Genomic DNA, 26,736 nt, shown 5'->3' with positions numbered 1-26,736 from the left:
ACAGTATAGTTTTGTTCCACTGCTGAAAGGGAAGGGGCCGGGTTGAGAGAGGAAGTTCCTGAATTACTGTAGTAGCATAAGAGCTACATGAGTGGCAACACTGATACTGGCTTTAAGAAATACCATTGGTGGGAAAAATAAGATTTGCTCAAAAACAAAGTGATACACTTACTTTTTTGTAGACAGCACCATCCTCCGTTTTAGGAATTCGTTGATTTACATAAAAAACTCGTGGGATGTTGAGTTTAATGCAATGCAAATCACTACCAACAACAGCCCATAGTTTGAAGAGACCCGGCTGACTCGTTTCTGCAATCTGAACCATGGGAAGAATAATTTACTCAAGTGTTTTAAACTTTACAATAGTTCAAATAGAAACTAATTTCAAAAGCCTCAAATGCAAAGATTATAAACAAGCACAATACAGTGGTAAAAAGTAATGCAATTTAGCTTCAGTCAACTTGGGAAAACAAGTCACTCATAGTTAGAGTTTGTTATATATATTTTTAAATCCCTAGAGTTTTCACAGAAATGTTCACAAAAGGTCACACACAAATGAAAACAAAAGATTCAATGTAAGTGTAGGATTAATTATAGGAAGCATCTTAAAGGAGAGAGGCAGGTACATTTAAGGAGTCTAGAGCTGAAGACTCAACCACTGAGAATGGACTGATTCAGGCTGATGATATGCAAGAAGAACAAATGAGCACAGGTTCCTCTGAGAGCTGAAGATCTAAAGATAGTAAAGAAAATACACACTGGAATTAAGGAGATTGAGGGGGGGATCTGATTGAGACATATAAGATTATTAAAGGATTGGACAAGATAGAGGCAGGAAATATGTTCCAGATGCTGGGACAGTCCAGTACCAGAGGGCATGGGTTAAGAATAAGGGGTAGGTCATTTAGGACAGAGTTGAGGAGGAACAACTTCTCCCAGAGAGTTGTGGAGGTGTGGAACACGCTGCCTCAGAAGGCAGTGGAGGCCAATTCTCTGGATGCTTTCAAGAAGGAGCCAGATAGGTATCTTATGGATAGGGGAATCAAGGGTTATGGGGACAAGGCAGGAACCGGGTATTGATAGTAGATGATCAGCCATGATCTCAGAATGGCGATGCAGGCTCAAAGGGCCGAATGGTCTACTTCTGCACCTATTGTCTAAACGAGCTTATTTAAACTAATGTTTTGAGCAGTATAGGTCAATATACAGCTGCAGTGATCCCTCGGGATCAATCAAGTATATCTATCTATCTATATTTACAGGATGTTCCAATGCATGAGCTGAATTGACTAGAAATGCACTGAACTGTCAAGCAGTAAAAATAGAAATCAATCAATCAAGATTTCATTAGATAAGCTGATTGGGGCAGTTAGCTAATGTGTCTAATCAAAAATAAGTCAACAATACTCAAGAGTACAAAAACAAGATATCCCAAGGAAATTGAAAGGAGATTATAATAAATGCAGTGAATAAAAATTGACTTGAGTGTTTAAGGGCTGTACATAATAAAGTTAACAAATATGGTAGCTTTAACTGAAATTATGAAAGTACTTGAGATAATTGTAGAAATAAAAGTGGATATAATGTGTACTGATTTTTGGAAGTTATCCTAAGGTTAGAAAAGTTTAGGTATTTTCGAGGGGAAATGCAGTCACAAGGGTGAATAGTCGAAACAAAAAAACTAGGAAAAATGAATGAATGAGTGCATTCTGAATCAAAGACATCAGAAGTGGTTTACGTTAAGTATGAATGCTAGGTCTAATTACAATTACAATTAGATTAATAGCACAAAAGAAGCTTGCAAATTTCTGAAGGCAGACAGCTGCAAACAACTCCAGATTCAATCATGGATTAATGCAATGACCTCATAGACTGCAGAGGCAATAAGGTGATTGAGGTTTTGAGCATCTCACTATACAAATAAAAACATTAGAGAGATGGATTAGCTACCAAAGTAAATTCAATGGGATTGTGCCAGGAAAATGAAACAAGTTATTATAACAAACACAATATAGGGGGCAGCATGGGAGCATAGCTGTTAGGCACAACTGTCAGTGACCCGAGTTCAATTCCCGTCGCTGTCTGTAAGGAGTTTGTACATTCGCCCCATGACCCCATGGGTTTCTTGCAGGTGCTCCGGTTTCCTCCCACATTTCAAAAGACGTACAGATTGGTAGGGTAATTGGTGACATGGGTATAATTGCACAGTGCAGGCTCATTGGGCCATCCTGCATCACCAAATCAAAATAAAAATAAACAATACACTGTGCACCTGTACTGAAGAAAAGGCTACCAGGATTTTTAAAGTTTTAATCTTATGCACATTTGCATTAGATGAAGATGGATTCACAATTTCTCAACTCCCACTAATAACCATTGTGGGTAATAGAGTGCCATTACCCTTACGAATGGGATTCCAGGAACAAGAGAGCCAGAGGTATCAGTGTTAAAAGAGATCATGGAAAAAAAAAGAGCTACTACAGTACTGCTATGTCAGAATCTTGGCATAAACCCCACTCTCTCTCTGATGCTACGTGTTGCGCAAATAACTTGGGGCTGAGCTCAGATCTCTGACAGTAAGCTCTGCAGCAATGAAATGATCAAAGTGATGAAATGGAGCACTAAAGCAACATACAATTGCTACCGTGAGAGCCCGTGATCGCAAGTTCAGCATTGAGATTCAGGGCTTAGAGTTGTGTCCTGACAAGCTTAATGATTGTTGAGAGACCAGAGTGACTGTATAGATTATTGATTCTCTCACCATCTCCTGTTAGATTAATAGAAGCTGCTCTCTCCCACCTATACATTTGGCTGCAAAGATTGGAACTAGTTCCTTTATATTCACGTGTACAGAAATATTATGAAAAGCTTTAATTTGTATGACATTCAGATCAATCATTCCATACACAAGTACAGCTAGGAAATACAAAGAGAAAGACAAAGCCTTCACCATTAGATTTATGAACAAGTCCACAAACACTACCTCATTATGCCCCTTTTGCAATATTTGTGACTTACTGTAATTTTTATGACTTGCACTGTACTGTGGCTGCAAAACAGCAGTTTTCATGACATACATCAGTGATAATAAACCTGATTCTAGCATTACAGTTACAGAGAAAGTTCAGCGCTGGTAGTACAAGAGCTGTGACAGGTAGACTGAGAGATCAAGAGCTCATCTTTATCATACAAGCATCTTGTAACAGCAGGAAAGAAGCTATCCTTGAGCCTGGCGGTTCATGCTTGAGCTTTATCATCATCTGCTCAGTGATGGTGGTGGTGGTTGGGGGAAGAAAACAGAACGACAAGGGTGAAGAAGGTTATGTTACCTACTTACCCAAGGCGCAGGAACTTCTGTGGTAAAGTATGGAGATCTATCTGTAGTTAATAAGCTCAGTGGTCAACTAGTTACAGGTCTGTGTTTAGATTAAAGGATCAAGAATTGTAATAAATCAACAACTCTTGGTTACACCCATCTTCAACCATGTTAGAAGAAGGCGTTTCAGTGTGAAGTCTATTTGGGCAGCACAGTGATGTATTTAGGAAGCTGCTGCTTCACAGTGCAAGAGTTCTGGGTTTAATGTAGGTGATTGGTAGAATCTGGTAGAAATCAATGAGAATGTGGGGAGAATAAAATGGGAATCATGTGGGATTAGTGTAAATAGATAACTGATGGCTACTGCAAACTGTTGGGCAAAGGTCCTGTTCCCCTGCAGTACATCTCTATGACAGTACAGATGCTTGTTGGTCTCCAAGGGAATGGATATTTGAGGCAGAAGATGTCACAGGGCTAAGCCAAACACCATGGTACCAAGAGAATAATGCTGATTGCTCAGGAAATTTTTCCACAGATGTGATGGGCTGTATTGTTCTTCAGTCTGTAAATCAACTTCAATCAGCAAAAAAAACATTACCTGTACAATCTGCCATGGCATATCTAGAATGGTGCGGGCAGTCCGACGTAGAAAGCTACTGAGGCTGTTTGCTGGGCCATCCCGAATGGGTCTCCCTGGTGCAACCACACCATCATCCAGCTTCCTTCTCTTCCTGCGTGCTTTTCTCTGTTTTGCCTGGAGTTCCCATTTTTTCTTCTGGTACCTTAACCACACTAACCGCTCATTCTGTTTCAAAATACAGCACAATATGAGTAAGCCTTCTATTAAATTACAAGGATTCTTAAGTACTTTCATCCTACTTCCACCAAATATATGACAAACTCAAAACACTCATATTCTGCAGACTTTGACAGTGAATACTTCCAGTTCCATTCCTTCAACAATAAATCTGTTTTACACCATAATTCAAAGCACACGTATGAAAGAGATTTACAGTTCAAATAATGATCACAGTTTAGGAGTATTGAAAAAGCGTATCCACTTCACTAACACTGGAAATAATATTTTTTTTACAAAATACAGCAGGAAAAAAGCAACAGGTTAGGCTGCAAACATGAAAAGTAAAAGACAGTTACTGCTTTACACTAATAACCAATCTAATTAAGTTATTGGATTAGAATCCAGAGGCCTGCATTACTGACTCCAGGAAACACAAGTTCAAATTCCTTGGCAACTCAGGAATTTAAATTGTTTGAATAAACAAATTATCTTGATGACCATGACTCTTATCACTAATGCTAGTAGGTAAGGAAATCTGTATGGGCTTACTAAACAGACAAAAATGTGATGTCAGCCTTTAATTAATGTGCCCTTACACAATAAGTCATGACCAACCCACAAGCAGAAGAAATCTATTTATCCTCATCAACCATAAGCATCCACAATGTTTTTCCCTCCTGAGGTGCCACCTGTGATACAAAATATTAGCCGCAATTTTAAATTCCCAATATTAAAAAGCTACAAATGCTGGAAACCGAAATAAAAACAGAAAATACTGGGAGGCTCTCAGAAGGCCAGGCAGCTTTTGTGGAGAGAGAAACAGACTTAACATTTCAGTTTGAGGTCCTTTCATCATAAGACCAGCTGAGTGCATCTTGATTTTAATTGCAACAATATGACTTTGTAGCAGTAACAATGGATAGAAATTCACTACATAAGTAGCACTTACATCTGATAAATAGAGGCTAATAATAAAATGAAAAGCACTAAAGAAACACTTCAGGAAATTGATCTTGCAATGCAAAAGCTTTTTACCAGGACTTTACCGTACACAAGACAGCAATCAAACCTATTTCTAGGTTACTTGGTAATTATGCCAGAACAAGCAAGCACGCGCTCATTACAGATGTTAAAATGCCAGTTTAAAAATAATCCTGGAAAATGGCTATTTAATGCTGCAAATAAATTGAAGCAAGTTAAAAATCAAGTACTGTTATTAGGATGTACCACAGATAGTCATGACACATTCGTACACACGTTTCACCAGATCTCTAATGCTAACGAAGCACTGGAAGGTCTACATGAAGCCATCAGTGAGCTACTGACTACACATCCTGATTGCTTTGTGGTGATTGCTGGTGACTTTAACCACACCAGCTTAAAGACTGTGTTCCCCAAATTCCGGCAATATGTGGATTTCAAAACCAAGGGAAACAACACACTGGACTTGGTTTATACCAACACACCACGGGCAAACAAAGCAGTCCCCCGCCCCCACCTTGGCCACTCTGACCACATATCTGTCATCCTAACACCAGTATATAAACCACTGCTTAAACGTGTGAGAGCAGAGAAAAGAGAGATAAGGGTCTGGCCAAAAGGAGCAGTCTCAGCACTACAAGACTGCTTTTTGCACACAGACTGGGGCATATTCAAAACAGCAGCCTCCTACGATGAGAATAGACATTAAGGAGTATGCGGAGGCAGTCATCAGCTACATAGCCAAATGAACGGAGGATGTCACTGTGATGAAAACCTTCACCGCACGTGGTTATAAAAAGCCACGGATGACAACAGAGCTGCGTTCACTACTGAAGGCCTGTGACACAGCTTACAGATCGGGGGACAGGAGTGTTTTGCTCAGCCAGGTCTGCGCTTTCACTAGGGATCAGGAAAGCGAAAAGGGCCTATGCGGGCAAAATACATGGACACCTCTGTGACGCAGGTGACACCAGATGGATGTGGCAGGGAATTAAAGCTCTGACAGACTACAAAATCAGGCAAAAAACTGATGACAGCAACGCCTCTCTTCCAGACAGGCTTAACAATTTCTTTGCACGCTTCCAAGCATCAAACACTACAGCAAGGGGGAGCGCCAGTCCCTTTTTACCATCTGACCAGCCGGCTCCAATCATTGATGCAGAGCAAACACGGGGGACCCTTGCCAGGGTCAACCCATGGAAAGCAGGAGGTCCCGACAACATCCCTGGACGTGTGCTCAAGGAATGTGCTGATGTATTAGCAGATCTCCTGACAGACATTTTCAACATCTCCTTTAGTCAAGCCATTGTCCCCAGATGCTTCAAAACCTCCACAATCATCCCTGTAGCAAAGAAATCAGTTGTAGCCTGTCTGAATGATTACCGTCCCGTTGCCCTGACACCCACAGTGATGAAATGTTTTGAACAGCTTGTCAAGCCTCATATCACAGCCAGCCTCCCCTCATCGCCGGATCCTCGACAGTTTGCTTATTGTCTAAATCGCTCTACGGAGGATGCAATATCCACCACACTGCACATAGTTCTCTCTCACTTGGACAACAAAGACACTTATGCCAGAATCCTGTACATTGATTTCAGTTCAGCATTCAATACCATCATCCCGCAGAGACTAGTGGAGAAACTGTCGCTGCTTGGCCTTAACACTGCCATGTGTTGCTGGATTCTGGATTTCTTGACAGAGACCACAGTCAGTCTGTGTTGGCAGGAACATCTCTGAATCCATCACACTGAGCACTGGATCCCCACAAGGCTGTGTGCTTAGCCCATTGCTGTTTACACTGCTAACACATGACTGTGCAGCCAGATTCAAGGAGAACCTGATCATTAAATTTGCAGATGATACCACAGTGGTGGGGCTCATCAGCAAAAATGACGAAACAATGTACAGGGAGGAGGTCAAACACCTAGAGAGCTGGTGCAGTGTCTTGATGCTTAATGTCACCAAAACCAAGGAGATGATCATCGATTTCAGACCGCCTCAGCCTGAGCACACACCCCTCAGCATTAGCGACTCCACAGTGGACAGAGTGGAAAACATCAAGTTCCTTGGGGTGCAGATCTCGGACAATCTCACCTGGTCCAGGAACACCACTGGGATTGTGAAACGGGCCCAGCAGAGATTGCACTTTCTGAGGAAGCTTAAACAAGCATCACTCCCCACTAACATCTTAACTGCATTCTACAGAGGCATGGTTGAGAGTGTGCTGACCTTTAGCATCACAATCTGGTACTCCAGCTGCAATGCTGTCGACAAAAAAGCTTTGCAGAGGGTGGTTAGGGGAGCAGAGAAGGTTATTGGGGTCTCCCTACCTTCTGTCCAAGACCTCTTTCAGAGTCGATGCCTCCAGAAGACACGGTACATCATTAAAGACCCCTCACACCCTCTCCATGAACTATTTGTTCTTCTGCCATCAGACAAACATTACAGGAGCATCAAAACTAAACCCACAAGGCTACTAAACAGCTTTCTCCCACAGGCAGTCAGACTGCTATATAGCTGCTCTACCTGACTCTGCTTTGGACACTTTTAACTTGCACTGGACACTTATAACTTGATTTTAACTGACATGTGGCTGTGGTGTTTTACTATTTATTGTTATGTTTATTATTTAGTGTTGCGTTTTGTTATGTTATGATTGCACTGCTCCTGGGAAACGCTGTTTCATTCTGCCCTGCAGAGCTGATGTACAGTTAGAATGACAATGAAGTTTTATGAATCTTGAATCTTTGAATCTTAAAAATGGCCTGAGTGACAGGCTGACAGCTTATTGCTGAAAGAAATTATGTGAAAAATCTATACTTGATAGTTTCATGTTCACAACAGACTATACTACATAACTCCTACAGTAAATGAATAGTTCTTAAAATTTTTATCTCGATACATGAATCAAATTTGTAATCCAAAGTAATAGATTCTATATTCTCTTCTTTAATTGAAGCTAACATACTTAAAATGTAGATAAACACCATGAATATTTGTTACTCAATTATATTTAACAAGTGCGTTGGCATGTGGCCAAGTGGTTTCGGCGTCGGTCTAGTGATCTGAAGGTTGCTAGTTCAAGCCTCAGCTGAGGCAGCGTGTTGTGTCCTTGAGCAAGGCACTTAACCACACATTGTTCTGCGATGACACTGGTGCCAAGTTGCATGGGTCCTAATGCCCTTCCCTTGGACAACATCGGTGGCGTGGACAGGGGAGACTTGCAGCATGGGCAACTGCCGGTCTTCCTTACAACCTTGCCCAGGCCTGCGGCCTGGAAACCTTCCAAGGCGCAAATCCATGGTCTCACGAGACTAACTGATGCCTATATATATTTAACAACACATCTTTGAGAACGAGATGCTTGTCAAAAGAGTCAGTAAGACAGGTCCGACAACAGCAAAACGAAACTTCTGGGCACCAGTACAGGACCTGAACTCACTTGAAGAGCTGTATCCTTTTTAACAAAATATAAATTGTAAAACTTCCTCATTGTTTTCTGGTGAGGGGTAATGTTATAGAGTAATGAAGAATAGAGAGAGTGCAGAGGAGATTTTACAAGGATGTTGCCTGGATAGGAGGGCATGCCCTATGAGAATAGGTTGAGTGAACTCGGCCTATTCTCCTTGGCGACGGAGGATGAGAGGTGACCTAATAGAGGTGTATAAGATGATGAGAGGCATTGATCCTGTGAATAGCCTGAGGCTTTTTCCCAGGGTTGAAATGGCTAACACCAGGGGGCATAATTCTAAGGTGCTTGGAAGTAGGTACAAGGTAGGTCAGAGGTAAGTTTTTCCACAGAGAGTGGTGGGTGCGTGGAATGCACTGCCAGCGACGGTGGTAGAGGCGGATACAATAGGGTCTTTTAAGAGACTCTTCGAGGTACATGGAGCTTAGAAAAGTAGAGGGCTATGTGGTAGGGAAATTCTAGGCATTTTCTAGAGTATGTTACATGGTCGGCACAACATTGTGGGCTGAAGGGCCTGTAATGTGCTGTAGATTTCTGATTCTATGACAATTCTATTTCATTAAAGCAGTAATTGTATTTTTTTAATTGCAACAACATATACTTTTGTTATTCTTTGATGGCTCTAGTGAAGTCATCTCCATCACCTGTACTTACTTCTGCAAATGTTTAAAAACACAGACAAAAATATTTACTATCAAGTGAGCCATGGTCAGGTGTAATTCAATAACTCTCAATCAGTAAGAAAGTCATAAGTTCATGTCACAATGCACAAGGACCAATATCCGGGTTGACAGTGAGGTTCTGCATTGTTGAAATATGCTATCTATATAGAATAGTACAGCTCTGGATGGCTATTGAGCCCACGATGTTGTCCTAACATTGATGCCACCTATACTAAACATCCTCTTCCTGTGTATGGCCCATATCCTTCCGTTCTCTTCATATCCCTGCATCTATCTAAAAGCCTTGTAACCTCCATCAAACCGCCTGCTTCCACTGCTACTCATGATAACCTATTCCAGGTGCAAATAACTTGACTTTAACACCATCATTAAATTTCCACCTCTAACCTTAAAAGCACACCCTCTGGTGTTTGACCTTGGGGAAAGCTTAGACAGTTAAACGCTAAGGGTAATAATACCAAATTAGACCTGGTTTGCTTGAAAAATCTGGACATAAAAGGTGAAATACAATGAAGAACAGATTTGAAGCTTTGACAGTGGAACACACGCCAAGCTAGTTGGAAGTTCAAAAAAGGCAGTGGTGGATGTGTCTAATGAAAAAGAGAAGGAAGAATGGATGAAAGTCTGGATCTAATGAAAGAATGACAGAAAAAAAAATCACACCAAAGAACAGCAGCAAACATAAAACTTTGAACAAAAAGGTCAAGCAGAAATGTAGGAAAGTGAAAGAACAATGATTAAATGGAGAAATTGAAGAGGTAGAAAAACTGAAAATTCTGGGGATAAGTACAAGAAGGTGAGAAAGCTCACGGGTGCTAATTATTGTACATCTAGCAGGTGTTTGAAGGCAAAAGATAGAAAAAGCAGATATATGGGCTAGATAGTCTGAATACATTGCCGACTTGTTTGAAAATATGAGAGAGAAGCCAAAAATTACTAAGAACGTGGATGGCCCACCAATTATGAAACCAGAAGTTAAAGCAGCAGATAGGAACATGAAAAAGAATAAGGTACCAGGACTGGATGGCATTGTTATAGAAATGATTCAAGCACTGGAAGATGATGGGATTGAAAGACTGACAGAGTTGCTGAATGAAATATATAATAGTGGGGAAATAACTGAGAAACTAAGCAAGTCAGCATTTATTGCACTGGCAAAAAAACCTAAAGCACCTGAACGCAAGTAACAGCGAACAATTAGCTTGATGAGTCATGATGTGAAAGTCTTGTTATGAGTCATCATGATGAAAGCAAGAAAAAGTATGAAAGCAGAGACTGCACAAGAGCGGTGCAGCTTCATTACGGATAGTGGAATGCGAAATGCAATCTTCATCGTTAGAATGGTTTGTGAGCATGCCAAAGAGGTCTAGAAAGACCTGTATCTATGTTTCATCAAATATACCAAAGTTTTGAATAGATGAGACATGAAGAGCTTATAAAAATCCTTCAGCACTTGGACATCGATGGGAACGATATCAGAATCATTAGAGATTTATATTGGGAACAAAGAGCAGAAATGAGAGTTAAAAGTGAGACAAGTGATTTTGTACAGATAGAGGAGAGTCAGACAGGGTTGTGTTCTCTCACCTGACCTACTCAACTTTCATAGTGAGAAGATTCTAAGAGAAATTGTAAACGCACCTTCAAGCATTCGAGCAAGATACTAAATAACAATTTCTATAAAGCATAAACCTCAGTGATGTGGTGCTATGTTCATTCCACACTACCATATGGAAGCGAATGTTGGACAATATCACAGCAAAATAAGGGAAGACTCGAGGCTGCAGAAATGTAGTTCTAGAGAATGATGAAAATATTGTGGAAGGACAGAGTAACAAATGAGGTAATGTTGCAAAAAACCAGAAAAGGAGAGAACTGATATCATCAATCAGGAAACGGCAGTTGGAACAGGAGAGAAAAGAGATGCTCGAACATCTTGCAGTGGCGGGGAAAATTTATGGAAGAAAAAGTCACAGTTAACAGCGCAAGATATCCATGCGTTACATCAGGGAATGGGCAGACAAAAGTTTTGAAGAGATTATTAGAACTTCTCAGATTAAAGACCATGATCGCCTTTGTCAAACAACATGACACATCATGATTTATTTATTTATTGAGGTGCCGCATAGAAGAGGTCCTCTGGCCCTTTGAGCCACACTGCCCTGCAACCCCCGATTTAACCCTAGCATAATCACGGGACAATTTACAATGACCAGTTAATCTACCAACCGGAACATCTTCGGACTGCGGGAGGAAATCCACGCAATCACGGATAAACTCCTTACAGGCTACAACAGGAACTCTGGGGAAAAGATTCTGACTGTCCACCCTATTTATGCCTCTCATTATTTTAAAAATCTCTATCAGGTCTCCCCACAGCCTCCAGCACCCTGTCGTGAGCAACCAAAGTTTTTCAAACCTTTTCTTAAAGCTCATAGTCTTTAATCCTAGGAAATCTTTTCTGCACCCTTTACTGTCTCCACGTCCTTCACATGATGGGATGACCAGAAATGCACACAATACTCCCAAGTGCAATCTGACTGACGGTTTATATACTGGCAGCGTGACTTCCTTACTTTTGTACTCAGCATCCCCACCAATGAAGACAAACATGCCATACAGCTTCTTTACCATCGTATCCACTTGTGTAACTACTTTTTGTGAACGATGGACGTACCCTAAGATTTCCCTGCATGTCAATGCTATTGAGGGGCCTACTATTAACTGTATTCTTTCTCCTATCACTTGGCCTCCCACAAGTGCAACATATCAGACTTGCCCAAATTAAACTCCACCTGTCACTTCTCTGCCCATTCCTGTAACTGATCAATATCTCACTGTATTCTCTGATAGTCCTTTGCACTGTCCACAACTCCACCCATCTTGGTATCATCTACAAGACCTGCTAATCCACCAATCTACATTGTCACCTAAATAGTTCATATACATCACAGACAACAGAGGTCCCAGCTTGATCCTTATTGAATGCCATTGGTCATGGATCTCCAGCCAGAATAGCATCTTTCCACTCCTACTCTCTGCATTCCAAGGGGAAGATAGTTTCAAATCCAAACTTGCAATTCACCCTGGATCCTGTGCATCTTCATGCTCAGGATCAACCCAAATTTATCAAGTACCTTATTAAATTCCATGTAGATAATGTCCACTGCCTTCCCCTCAACAAGCACCTTTGTGACCTTAAAAAAACTTAAGTTTGTAAGGCATGATCTGTCCCACACAAAGTCACAGTGACTTTCCAAATGTACTTAAATCCAATCCCCCAGTATTCTCTCCAATAATCTTCCTCTCAGTAACGGGAGGCTGTATGACCTACAATTACCTGAATTATCCCTATTTCCCTTCTTGAACAAAGGCACAACCTTTACTATCCTCCTGTCCTCCAGAACCTTGCATGGTGCTTGTGAGGAGATGAAAGATCTTTGTCAAATTCCAGCAATCTCCTCACTTGCTTCTTCCAATATCTTTGGAGATATGCTATCAGGCCCTGGGGATTTATTCACCTTAATGTTTTCATAAAACCCAGCAATCTCAAAAATTCCCAGCACATCAGCATGCGCCATTCTGGTTTCACCACCCTTCAATTTCCTCTCCTTGGTAAATACAAGCATAAAGTATTCATATAGTATCTCAGATTTGACTCCAAGCACAAATTCCTTCCTTTATCCTTGAGTGAATCTACCCTCTCCTTAGTTATTCTTGTTTTCTTAAAACAGATGTAAAGTTTCCTGGACTCCTGCTTCCCAAGGATATTCCTTGGCCTCTATTGGCCTTCCTAAAGTCCTGCTTGAGCACTTCCCTGCTATCTTTATATTCCACATGGGCTCAGTCTGATTTTAGCTTCCCAAACTTTAATTGTGCTTCCTGATTGAATTTAGGACATTTTGGGTCATCCAAAGCTTCTATATCTTCCCAGTTTTGGTGGAGAATTCAAACTGTAGGACCCGACTCCCCCAAATATATGCCAAATATGCTATAACAAAATTTTGAACAATAGTCAATGATATATCCGTTCCCAGGTCAATATTCATTCTTACATGAAATGCCCTAGCTTAAACTTAAAACAAAGTTTGCAAAAACTGGCAAGAAATAGTGAAAACACTCACTACTTTTGAGAATATTTTTTATAAAGTACAAGAACAATCCATGTCAACATAAAATATTACTGAACCACTGACCCAAACACAAACAGAATTTCAACCCATTGTTTTGGGTGGAGTTGGCAGAATGACTGAACACTAAGAGGTCAAAACGCCCAACAAAGCAAAATATACCGAAAAGAGGGGAAAAGGACATCCAGACCCAAGAAGTGAACTGCAAGAAGGTTACAATCAAAAATAAACTTTAGGTCCTGCCTTACATAATTTTCCTTAAGGGCAGTGTGGTAGTCACGTGGAAATAGAGCAAACACCAATGTAATTTATGCTAATTTTTCAATAACCAATTCATGATTATTCTGGAGATACAACATTAGATTCTCAGATTAATACTCAAAACAAATAAATTGGCTGTTGCTTTTGAGTAGCCCAGACAGCTGGCTCAGAAATTTCTACATATACTTCTGGGTGCAAAAATGCAAGTTGCTCTTGTGCAGATGAACATAGATTTCACAGGCAAAAGGCATGAGAAAATGTTTTTAAAATGGTGTAACAGAAAGCTACCTATTATGCAAACCCATTTTTATTGCTGGATTTTTGATGGCAGATTTTATCAAATGTCTCAAATGATTCAGATTTAATACAAGGTTTGAAAAAAAAAACCATTTCACTTTTATGTCCTAACTACATGAAATAGTCTAGTCCACGTAACATATGCTTCCAAGTTAACCCAAATTGGTTCAAACCCAATCTGCTACTTTATAAATTATTAGGAACATTCTTACTAATTGGCCATATAGTCAATTCACACCCAGCTTTAAAAAGTCGTAATCAAGGGAGAAAAATGGTTACCTTCGTCTCTCCTAGTGGTGGTGGCGGTCCCAATATCTCTCTCCAAGACTGTGTTAATTCCAGATCTTGGGATCCTTCTTGGCTCTCTTCATTCCCACCACGCCTTCTTTTGGTACTGATGGGGATAACCGGCTGTGGTCCTTGCTTTGCATTTCCTAAATCTTCCAGATCTTGAATCTCTGAATGCTGACTGCTTGTCCCACATAGATTGGATGTCACCTGAAGAACATTGGACTATTTTCAGGAAATTTTCTATTAGATCTATTAAAGACATGCACACAGGTCCCTCTGATCCTAATGCAATTTTTTTTTCCAGGTTCAGAACATGCACGTGTTTCCATTTATGGAAATAAACAAAAATATTTTTTTCAAAAATATATTTATATTGAAAGAAATAAAAAGAAATTGAAACACGAGGGGGGAGAGGGGAGAGGGAGAGAGGGGAGAGGGGAGAGGGGAGAGAGGGGAGAGGGGAGAGGGGAGAGGGGAGAGGGGAGAGGGGAGAGGGGAGAGGGGAGAGGGGAGAGGGGAGAGGGGAGAGGGGAGAGGGGAGAGGGGAGAGGGGAGAGGGGAGAGGGGAGAGGGGAGGGGAGGGGAGAGGGGAGAGGGGAGAGGGGAGAGGGGAGAGGGGAGGGGAGAGGGGGAGGGGAGAGGGGAGAGGGGAGAGGGGAGAGGGGAGAGGGGAGAGGGGAGAGGGGAGAGGGGAGAGGGGAGAGGGGAGAGGGGAGAGGGGAGAGGGGAGAGGGGAGAGGGGAGAGGGGAGAGGGGAGAGGATGAATGATGGTAATGATACAAAGGTAAGTAGTGGAGATTCTGGAAAAGTAATAAAAACAGAAAATGTTAAATGCTTTCAGTCACTCAGGGGGCAGCAGTGATTTAAAAACAAGAACTAAAATTACAACTAGATGTCCCGACGTGACAAAGATTTAGAATATGACTTATTTTAGAACTCAATATCATTTCTCTTCACTGTTCTGTGAAGGCAACTGGAGACAACATACCTGCCTGACTCCAGTGTTTGTGAAGAGCTCATTGATCTTCTTTTGTTTGTAAACATCATTTTTTTCCAACAATTTCTTATGAAGCCAATCAGGATGCCGTACCCGTGGAACAGGATTCTTCACCTAAAGGGAATAAGGTTTATTCATCAGACTAAACATAAAATGCATCAACATGTTTTCAACAGTTAAGAATGGTAGATGTAAATGTACCCTTGGTCCAACAGTAGGCATCCCAAGGCAGGGGGGAAAAAAAGACAATCTCTGCAAATTCTTCAAAATGCACGGGAGAGGCAGACAAACAACATCCCCAGTATTGAGGCTCTAGTTGTATAGTCAGCCAGCTATATTGAGCAGTTCATGTTATTCACTTAAAGAACCCACAAATCTGGAGTGGATACAAGTCATCCTTGATCCCAAAGGATTTCCTAAGACTATATTTTTGTTAGACAAACACTCTGCTACAAATTTCTAGATATATACAATTTTCAGTCATTTGAAAGAAAGAATAAAAAAGCTACTAACCTGCTGAAGGGCTGCAGGGATGGTGATAATCTTCTGAATAGCGTTGCCAAGACGTTCAATGTAATAATCCCAGTCAAGAATCTAGAAAAACCAGATTGATACTTGCATGTTGTTAAATTTAACTTGTTCTCCAAGTTAACAACAGGCCTATCATACTGCAGTTCTGACACTCATTCTGATTGCTGATCCTACTATCACTATTCAGCAAGTAAACCAGCACCATTGTACCTGCCAAGAGAAGGATTAATAATTTGGGTGTACAGCCAGCAGCAGTCACTTTTTCACCATTTGTTCAGAGTTATCCTGAGTTATTCAGAGTTCAGACTCTTCTTTTATATGCCAAGTTATCAATTTTTCCCCAACATTTTGGGCACATTCCACAATTCCCAAGTACCTCCTCGCCATTAACTCAGAATCTGGAAGAATGCTTTGAAATTATATTCACTTTTGCAAGAAGCAACATCCTAAAGTTCTTTTTTAAAAATAATAATTCATTAGTGAGCTTTCTTCAAAAATAAATTGCTTCCTTGTTAATTCTTTATATAATTTTAAATCAACCCAATGAGATGTTCACATATTAAATTTAACCGTTATCTGTTTGGTCATCATATCCAAATCCCCTCAATTTGGGGTGATATATTTGCACTTGTCAATGGATTTTCATGTCTGGTACAGCCATGTTAATGCAATATTTCCAAAACTCAAATAAGAACTAAATGATCAGTGGAAATAAAGTATAATTTTGCCAATACTTTTTGTATTTGTTCCATGAATCAGCAGCTTTCCTGCCCATATTTTGCTTTTGCCATCAAAAACTAGTTTTGAAAGGCATGTACGCAGACTTGAGCACTAATGTTAGGCGACATGGTCTGGAGGGACAGCTCCACCATGTTGTGAATTCGTGGCTGTACAGCTTAAGAAAGTGTGGCGTAATAATATTAAAAATATGCTGAATAAAGTATGAAGTGGCAGGACATTGCATCTGGGATGCAATGTATCAGGAAGGGAGGAAACTATGTGAGCATTTTTATCCAGAATGCAGTCAGCAAACTGTGGCTTTTGCATGTAACTCCAAACTTAATGGTCATGAATCTCAGAAATTCACTCCAACTATTTTTTTTTTACAGCTGCACAGACCAACCATTGCTCTGAGCAGGAAATTTTTACACGGCCTGAAAACTGCATCACTTTAAATTTTTTTTTGTAATATGCACACGAGGAATATTCAGAATGAAAACTAAAAAATCATACTTTTAACTTTATTAATTGAAGGGTATAATGAAATATAGTATAACAAAGAAAATCTTTCACGTTTCATAAACTTACTTATCTTCATTCCAGCTGTGTGGCAACAAAGGCTATATGCGCAAGGACATTTCAGTTACTGCGCGGCCGCACACCTGAGGGAGCAGTGCTCCCCAAGGAAGGAATCTAATGACTTTGAGCACAAAAAACTCAAGGATTGCGGGTGAACACAAAGTTGATGTACAGCTCCAATCCAACTCAAAGGCAGACATGAAGGACCCATGGGCACATGTTTACATTCTAATTCTAATATTTTGTCTTAGCCCCATTAACAAACTTAAAAGTGGTTATATTTAAAAAGTGAATGCAGCAGGTTTAAACTTTGCTTTGCTCAATTTCATTTGGTAGTAAATAAATGCTTACAGTGAAGATCAAAGTCATCTTAATATCTTAAAGCTGTGAAACGTTTAGGTTTCAAAACGTTTCAATGGTACATTTAATGTCAGAGAAATGTATACAATATACATCCTGAAATGCATTTTCTTTGTAACCATCCACAAAAACAGAGGAGTGCCCCCAAAGAATGAGTAACAGTTAAATGTTAGAGCCCCCAATGTCCCCCACCCCAGCTTCCCTCCCTCGCGTGTATAAGCGGCAGCAAGCAATGACTTATCAAAGGGATTCTCCAGTGAAACATACTAATCGTATATCGAGGTCCTGCAATGAAGGACTCTTCAACCACTTCCTCAGATAGTGCTTTCTAACACTTGGCTCTGCCTGAAAGATGGCCAGTGGAATTGCCCTGCAAAAGAGTAGAGTTTTCATTTATACTCAGCCTTTCACATCTTTAAATGTCCCAATGTTTTAAAACAAATGAATCTCTTTCCACTGATCACAGAAAAAGCAAATGAATAAATTGCTTTTGCTGATTTTAGTTGGTAAATGAACTCTCTAACAAAATGTCAGTTTTTCTTTTTAAGTTCCACACGACAAGCTTTACTTTTCTGACAGATGAAATAGTTAAGAATGTAACACTCAGCACAAAATTACCAAGGATTAATGGGGACAAATAAGATTCATTTAATACCCAATATGTGACATTTTCCAGTGTTCTGTAAAACTCAAAGTTTCTCCATTCATTGCTCTGTCAACTTATCAGTCTAAAACATTCAAAATACTTTTGAATTCAATGAGGGTTGTGAGTTTTTTTAAAAAAACACTTTCAATGCACTAATACCGTATAACCAGTTCAAGCAAAAGATATAGAAAATTCATATAAATTTACAAAATGGTGAGGACTTCTTTTTCTTACCTTTCTGTCACTGGGGATCCTTCTGGTTTCTTGGAGATGACAAAACGACAACTCAGTCCTGCGTCTTTCACCATTTGATCCCCAAGAAATTCTGCAAGCCGTTTGGCAGTACTGATTGAGGTGGACTTTTGCTCCCCATAATCTTCCAACTTACGAGACATTGATCGATTCTCAGAGATCAGTTCAAATAACTCTGTGTCAGGCATGTTTGCTGCCTACGAGACAAAACAATGGAGTAAGTCTGAACAAAGCATCTACAACAGCTTCTTTCTCACTCATTATCACATTCCTATTTGGTAAAGAGTCGTTTCTTAGCTCTCATCGGGTGTCCGTATTATTCAAGCAACATTTATAAAATCGTCCTTATCCTTCAAAAAGCATTTTAAAACTGAAGACCAAAAGGTACCATTTAAATGCAAACTATTTTTGCAACAGATATTTTGTAATTCAATGGGTTTTTTTTTTGCACGCCACAGTTCCCGAGAAGACACTAGATTGCATAGAGGGAGAGAGTTTAAAAGTAGTAAGCTGGGACACTTGGCACATTTTGCATGCCACAGTTCCTAAGGAGATGCTGGACTGCATATAATTAAGTACATGGCAAGGGCAAATAAAAAGTTGGGTTTAAGTGGAGTGGCCATTGCATGAGTGGGGAGTCGTGGCTTTGGCTCATTGAAACTATAGTGAGAAGAGGCATAGGCCGTAAGTAGATTTTTTTCTATTGCTTATTCTTTCCTTCTTAATGAACATTTAGAGCTGTGGGCATGCCAGGCAGAACAGTGGAATGCTCCTCTTGCAGGATGTGGGAAGGAAGGGAGACCTCCAGTGTTCTTGATGACTACACCTGCAAGAAGTGCATCCATCTGCAGCTTTTAACAGACCGCGTTAAGGAGTTGGAGCTGAAACTCCATGAACTCTGGACCACTTGGAAGGCTGATGGGTTGATAGACAGGACATACAGGGAGACAGTTACGCCCAAGTTGCAGGATACAAGTAACTGGGTGACCATCAAGAGGGATAAAGGGGATAGGCAGCCAGTTCAGAGTAGCTCTATAACCGTTTCCCTCAACGCTTCGGATACTGCTATGGGAGATGGCCAAGCAGAGGAAAGCCATAGCAGTCAGGTCTCTGGCACTGAGTCTGGTTCTGTGGCTCAAAAGGGAAGGGGGAAAGAACAGTCTTGCTGTAGTGAAAGGGAATTTGTTGGTTAGGGGAACAGAAAGGAAGCTCTGTAGAATGTATCTGGCAAGTATGGTGGGGCACGCTGTTTTCTGGCAAAGTGGGAGGCCTTCAAAAGTGAAATTTTGGAAGTATAGAGCTTCTATGTGCCTGCCAGAATAAAAGGCAAGGATAACAGGATTATCAGGAAAACCTTGGTTTTTGTGAGATATTGAGGACCTGATTAAGAAAAAGAAGGAGTTGCCTGGCAGGTATAGACAGGAAGGAACAAATGAAGTACTTAAGTACAAGAAATACAAGAGAACAATTAAAAAGCAAATCAAGAGGGCTAAAAGAAGACATGAGGTTGATCGAGCAGACAAGGTGAAACAGAATTCTAAGGGCTTCATATATTAAAAGCAAAAGGATAGCCAGGACAAAATTGGTCCTCTAGAAACTCAGAGTGGTAATCTGCATAGAGCTGAAAGAGATGAGGAAGATCTTAAGTAAATGGATTTTTTTGTGCATGTGTATTTACTCAGGAGACAGACACAGAGTCTATAGAAGTGAGTCAAAGTGGCATCAACTACATGGACCCTATACAGATTACAAAGGAGAAGGTGTTTGCTGTCTTGAGGCAAATTAGGATGGCTAAATCCCCAGCGCCTGACAAGCTATTCCCTTGGACCCTGTGGGAGGCTAGTGCAGAAACTGCCAGTGCCCTAGCAGAGACATTTGAAACATCCCTGACCATGGATGAGGTGCCAAAAGATTGGAGGGTAGCTAATATTGCTCTGTTGTTTAAAAAACGCTCTCAGTATAAGCCACAAAATGATAGGCTAGTCAACTAGACATCAGTAGAGAGAAAGTTATTGGAATGTATTCTAATGGACCAGATATAAAAGTATTTGGATAGACAGGAACTGATTAGGGATAGTCAACATTGATTTGTGCATGGCAGGCGGTGTCCAGCCAATCTTACAGTTTTTTTTGAGGAAGTTGATGAAGGCAAGGCAGTGGATGTTGTCTACATGAACTTTAGCAAGCTCTTTGACAAGGTCCCGCATGGGAGTTTGAACAAGAAGGTTCAGTCGCTTAGCATTCAAGACAAGGTAGTAAATTGGATTAGACATTGGCTTTGCAGAAGAAGCCAGTGCGGCTGTAGATGGTTGCCTCTCTGACTGGAGGCCTGTGACTAATGGTGTCACAGGGACTGGTGCTGTCTCTATCGTTATTGGTCATCTACATCAACAACCTGGATGATAATGTGATCAACTGGATCAGCAAATATGCGGATGACATCAAGATTGGGGTGTAGTGGACAGCGAGGAAGACTATCAAAGGTTGCAGTGGGCTGAAAAATGGCAGACAAGGTGAGCAGCATGGTACTGAGGAGTGGGGTAGAACAGAGAGATCTGGGAATACAGACCCATTATTCTTTAAAAGTGGCATCACAGGTAGATAAGATCGTAAAGAAAGCTTTTGGCCTTCATAAAATCATGTATTGAGTATGTTATGTTGAAATTGTATATGATGTTGGTGAGCCCTAAATTGGAGTATTGTGTCCAGTTTTGGTCACTTAACCTCAGGAAAGATGTAAATAAGATTGAAAGAGTGCAGAGAAAATTCACAAGGATGCTGCTGGGTCTTGAGAACCTGAGTTGTAGGGAAAGGTTGAATAGGTTAGGAACTTATACCCTAGAATGCAGAAGATTGAGGGGAGATTTGATAGAGGTATACAAAGTTATGAGGGGAAAGATATGGTAAATGCAAACAGGCTCTTTCTATTGAGGCTTGGTGAGACTACAACTAGAGGTCATGGGTAAAGGGTGAAAGGTGAAATATTTAAGGGGAACATGAGGTGGGAGGAACTCAGCAGGTCGGGCAGCATCCGTGGAAAAGTTCGGTCAACGTTTTTGGCCGGAACCCTTCGTCAGTCCTGACGAAGGGTTCCGGCCCGAAATGTCGACCGAACTTTTCCACGGATGCTGCCCGACCTGCTGAGTTCCTCCAGCGTGTTGTGAGTGTTGCTTTGACCCGAGCATCTGCAGATTATTTTGTGTTTATGAGGTGGGAGCTTTTTCGCTCAGCAGGTAGTGAAAGTGTGGAACAAGCTGCCAGCGCAAGTGGTAATTTCAACATTTAAGAGAAATTTGGATAGGTACATGGATGGCAGGGGTATGGAGGGCTATGGTCTGGGTGTATGTTGACGGGACTAGACAGATTAATGGCACAGCAGACTAGATGGGCCAAAGGGCCTGTTTCTATGACTCTATGAGTTTAACTCCACAACAGCACCCTTGGAAATTAAAACTCCCATGCAAAGCACCACTCTAGAACTTTGGAGCTTGCAAAGAATTAAATGTTATTTGATGCAATACTAGCCTTTGGTTAGTAAATGATCAAAGAATTATTTGTAACCTGAAAAGAATTAACAACTCAAAGAAAATCTAAAAGAGTTACAGGTTACTAAATTATTGTTTTCTTCAAGTGTCCCATAGGAGTTAATATCTGTGTATACTGTTTATGGTAGTAGATGAGTCCTTTAAATTCACCAAAAACATCGCAAAGACTTAATCCCTCATCATCATGTCTTTAGAAAGGATTCCACCTCCCCAGTCTAGTTATTTCTTTCAAAGATTGTGCTGGCCTGCCAATTGCTGTTGAGTTGTGTAACCATAAAAAAAAAAGTTAATGCAAAACATTGCTTGCAAGTTAGAATGTAATACAAGTTATTGAAAATGTACTAGCTTCCATCCAAATGGGGTCACAATGCTGAAATCACTGCTTCAGTACCAACTACCATACCTTGCTATAGAGTACATCCAGCCAGTAATCAGCTACTTTGGCAACTGACGCATACACTTCCTCCAAAGTAGTGCCTTTCAGAAAGGCCTCAAACACAGAAGACTGAAAAATCTTGATGAGCTGCAATTCTCCGCGACGCTTCACTTCAAAACCTTTCAGTTCAGCTAGTGAGCCATCCTCATTAAAGACTGCATATCTGCCATGAACATATTAATCAATCAATATCACTCATAAAAACATACCCATGGCATTGGCTAGTAACAAGAATACAGTCCAAATAGGTTTTCTAGCTAAATAAATATCTTTCAAAGAATGGATTTATCAACCAGACCGTCTTTAGTGAAACAGCCTCAAGGGAAGGCATGACTGGGCTACAGGCCTCAGTAAAAGTTAAAGGAGCAAACCACATATGGGCTGAAACTAGCCTTGATAAAGCCACCTTAAGTGTATCTCTATCTCTATCTTAGAAAGGTCCATAGTAATAAGTGAGGATCAAGCTGCTCTAACTTACTTCCCAGGAGATGGTTGTAGATCGAGGAGAACCCCCAAAATTACACAGGGAATATGCAAACTCTACACATACAGTGCTGAGAGCAACATCGAACTGGGTTGCCGGAGCAGTGAGACAGGAACACTACCTGCCAAGCTACTGCGCATCTTTAAAAGCAGGCATTATTTCTTACAACTTTAGTAATATGGTCGTTCTTCTCAACAACAGAGTTTACATTATGATATCTATTTCTCACACAGTGCAGCTGAGCAGTGACATTAAAAGGAAGGCTGGCAAGTGTGGAATGACACTATAGCTAATAAAAAAAAAAGCAACAGTCACCTCTTCTTGAGTTTTTTTCCTTCCTCTTTGGAAGCCGGCAGAATCATAGCTAGATATGGACCATCAACTTCAAAGAAAATGCTGTTTTCTGAGCGCGTTTCATAGGTCAGTGTTGCAGGGTCCATCAGCTCTTGGTATTGTTCATTGGTGAATCGCTCCTGTAACAGCAAAGTGTTTAAGTTCAGCTGCAGCAAAACACACTACCGAGTTCAGCCATGTTACATATCTGGTACATGAAATGAACAACTGGAGATCACACAGCCATCTCTTCAAATAATTATTCAGTTTATGCTAAATTATTCCCTTAAATAAAAACTACACACAAATCCATGAAATTACAATATACCCTTGGGTATTAAAAACAGTCTCTGTAAATTGTTTTTAAATATTTCATATGAGGATGGGTACAAAGCCTTCTGACTCAAACCACACAAACTGTTTTAACAAAAAACCAAACACAGATAAAGTGTAAGACTATTATTTGGTGTTTTTCTGTCAGTTATTCAGTTACTTTGTTATTCAGTGGCTTCTACTTGCCTTCACCAGGATATTTAACATGGCACCAGGATAAGAGATTGTCACTTTGGGCTTTTTAGGATTGTTCGACTTGATGACAAAGTTTTCCGGGAAAGAATTAGGAAGGACACACCAAATACCATCAGTGTCCAACTCCAAGGGTCGCCTGTGAAAAGAAACAATTCCTTTGTGTTCTTTTTTCTTAAGTAGAAGAGGGCAATTTAAATTTTTAAATTCAATGCATAACACATTTTGCTCAGAAACATGCAGGATATTCCCCTTGAAACTCAAAAATATATAGTACTGTGCAGAAGTCTTAGATATAAAAATGAAAGGGTGTTGGGAATGGTGAGGCTGGAGTGCCAAGTGAGCGGAGTGGGACAGGTGGCAGAGGAGTGCCAGGTGGGGGGTGGTACGCGTGCAGACACACCCAGCCCTGAGACACCAGGCAAGGTCATTTGAATCCAAACAATTGGTTTATTGATCATTGCAGAATGTTTTTCTGGTGCCTCCCACTCTCTTCCATTTTTTCCAACCACAACTACTTACTCCATGCCCCCTTCCCACTCTCAGTTCACAATAAGACACTTAGAATCAGGTTAATCATCACTCACATATACCATGATATTTGGATTTTTGCAGCAGCACAGTGCAATACATAAAATTACTACAGTATTGTGTAAAAGTCTTAAACAAGCTATATATGCCGTATATGCCTAAGATTTTTAATCAGTATAGTACCAATTTTTAATTGTACCATTTAAAAATTAATTACTGAAATCATCAGTGCTCCTTTGATCATGCACTCATATGCATCACTCATATTCATGCTCCCCCACCACCCAATGGGTTAAATCTTCTGTTCTACTTATATTTCATCTTGAATGTCCCAGCATTTTTCTCAAGAATTTCTGGAGAATCTCTAGACAGCTGGAGAATAGTTCTACTCCCATTGCTTTAAATAAGCAAGCATTATTGATGAGAATGCATATTAATATTTCATTCCCAACATAAAAATAAAAAATACAAAAAATTGGAAGGGATTTTGGCAGACAACACATAGCTCAAGTGAGTTTACATATCATACTTCTGTGTTTGCACATATAGGAAGTGGACAATTCAATACTTGTTACAAACAATTTAAGATACCATGATACTCACTATGATTTGCTGCAATTTGGCAGATAGCAGGGGGGAAAAAAGGAGGAAGATTTAAGGAAATACAAATTAACTAGGCAATCCACTTTCCACAATCTTCTTACCCAATCTGCTCTATCAGTTCTCTTGCCTGCATGATAATATTGGCACCAGTGTGACAGACAATCCCAGCCATTTCCATGGAATACCAACGAGCCCTGTTAGAGAAAACGTGTCATGAAATTTGTTAACTCAGCAGCAGCAGTACAATGCAATACATGATAATACAGAAAGACAAAAAAGTAAATCAATTATAGTATATATACTGTATGTATATTAAATAGTTAGATTAAAATCATGCAAAGGGGGGAGAAGCTGTTCCAAAATTGCTGAGTGTGTGCCACCAAGCTTCTGTACCTCTTTCCTGACAGTAGCAATGAGAAGAGAACATGTCCTGCGTGATGGGGGTCCTTAATAATGGATGCCGCCTTTCTGAGGCACCGATCTTTGAAGATGTCTTGGAAACTACAGAGGATAGTACCTAAGATGGAGCTGACTAAATTTACAACTTTCTGTAGCTTCTTTCAGACCAGTGCAGTAGCAACACCCCCACCCCCCCCCCCGCATACCAGACAGAATGCTCTCCACTGCACATCTATAGAAGCTTTCGAGTGCTTTAGGTGACACACCAAATCTCTTCAAACTCCTAATGAAATATAGCCACTGGCTTGCCTTCTTTACAACTGCATCAACGTATCACTGGATCTAAATGCTGTAACTTCTTCCCTGACACTACTGAAGGAGGGATCAGAGGGCGGAGCAAAGTCAAGATGGCGCTAAACGGCGACTCCTTTGCTTGCATCTTTGGAAACAGCTCTATTTCTATCGTTCACATATCTTTTTTCCATTTTCGAGGTTCTTTTGAAGACCCTGACCTGGAATTACACTCTGACTTCGGTCCTTTGCGGGAATGGGACCTGCTCTCAGAGCCTCATGACCGGCCGCTTTTTGATATCCCAAGGACACGGCCTGGAAGACTAGCACACCTTCAGGTTGCCGGATTTTCATGGCTCTGGAGACAGGCTGATTCAAGGTTGGTGCCCCTGACTGAGGTGTGGCGGGAGAACACGGAACATGGGGAGTAGCGGGTTAGCTGCCGTGGGCTGTGCATCCAGACACCTGAGCCCTGGGGCCGACTCTCTGGGTGCAAAACTCGGGAAAAGCGACACAACAGACTTAACAGTACAAAACAGCAAGTTGTTGTCATGTCTCCATTTTCACTGTGAAACGGGGACATGGGGGAGGGGGAGGGGGAGGGGGAGGGGGAGAGGGAGGGGGAGAGGGAGGGGGAGAGGGAGGGGGAGAGGGAGGGGGAGAGGGAGGGGGAGAGGGAGGGGGAGAGGGAGGGGGAGAGGGAGGGGGAGAGGGAGAGGGATGGGTTGAAATTGCCATGAATTTCAATGGGTGAAAACCTTTGCACTAGCAAAAGAAAATAAGTTGACAACTAGGATTCTAACATCAAATGGATATCAAAGAGATCTTCTCAGTTAACTTGCAACATCTTCCCCACATTAGAGGCAACGAGGCATGATTTCAACATCACCTAAATTTGGGTTACATTATTATTATTGCTCATGCAGGCAAATTATCATATGAGGGACATATTCAAGATGGTGGCTCAAATTGTGAGAGCATTTCTATGCCACAAATTAATTTGCAAATTTAGAGATTTAACAGACTTATGGCTTGTTATTTCATAAATGCCTGAAAAGATCTGTGATGAAATGCCATTCAGAGTTGGATTCTGACCTCGGTGCTATCTGTCTGGAGTTTGCATCTTTTTTCGGAAACAGTGTGGGGATTCCCCAAAGTGTTTTGGCTTCCTACCACATCCTAATGACATGCTAGTTGCTGGTTACTTCAAATAACCCACAAAGAATGCTGGGGTTGGGATGAGGAGTGAAATTAATGGTAAGCATGAGAGAATTGA

At 40.9% G+C, this 26,736-nt stretch overlaps 1 protein-coding gene across 3 annotated transcripts in view; it reads right to left on the bottom strand.

Annotated features, from left to right (window-relative positions):
• Positions 1–26,736, bottom strand: part of pole (polymerase (DNA directed), epsilon) — a 135,227-nt gene that overhangs the window by 55,416 nt on the left and 53,075 nt on the right. For all 3 annotated transcript variants that reach the window (XM_063034149.1, XM_063034150.1, XM_063034151.1), the window contains 11 exons: positions 24,872–24,964; positions 23,631–23,775; positions 23,094–23,251; positions 22,262–22,457; positions 18,296–18,510; positions 17,683–17,785; positions 15,739–15,819; positions 15,217–15,339; positions 14,216–14,434; positions 3,915–4,121; positions 173–316 (listed from right to left, as the gene is read on the bottom strand). In XM_063034149.1, the coding sequence (XP_062890219.1) occupies positions 173–316; positions 3,915–4,121; positions 14,216–14,434; positions 15,217–15,339; positions 15,739–15,819; positions 17,683–17,785; positions 18,296–18,510; positions 22,262–22,457; positions 23,094–23,251; positions 23,631–23,775; positions 24,872–24,964 (1,684 nt within the window). The remainder of the gene's footprint in view (positions 1–172; positions 317–3,914; positions 4,122–14,215; positions 14,435–15,216; positions 15,340–15,738; positions 15,820–17,682; positions 17,786–18,295; positions 18,511–22,261; positions 22,458–23,093; positions 23,252–23,630; positions 23,776–24,871; positions 24,965–26,736) is intronic.

This window comes from Mobula hypostoma, chromosome 27 (genome assembly GCF_963921235.1).
Source record: "Mobula hypostoma chromosome 27, sMobHyp1.1, whole genome shotgun sequence".
Classification (NCBI taxonomy): Eukaryota; Metazoa; Chordata; class Chondrichthyes; order Myliobatiformes; family Myliobatidae; genus Mobula; species Mobula hypostoma.
Note: the sequence above shows the minus strand (reverse complement) of the source record. Positions and strands in the feature narration are given on the sequence as shown.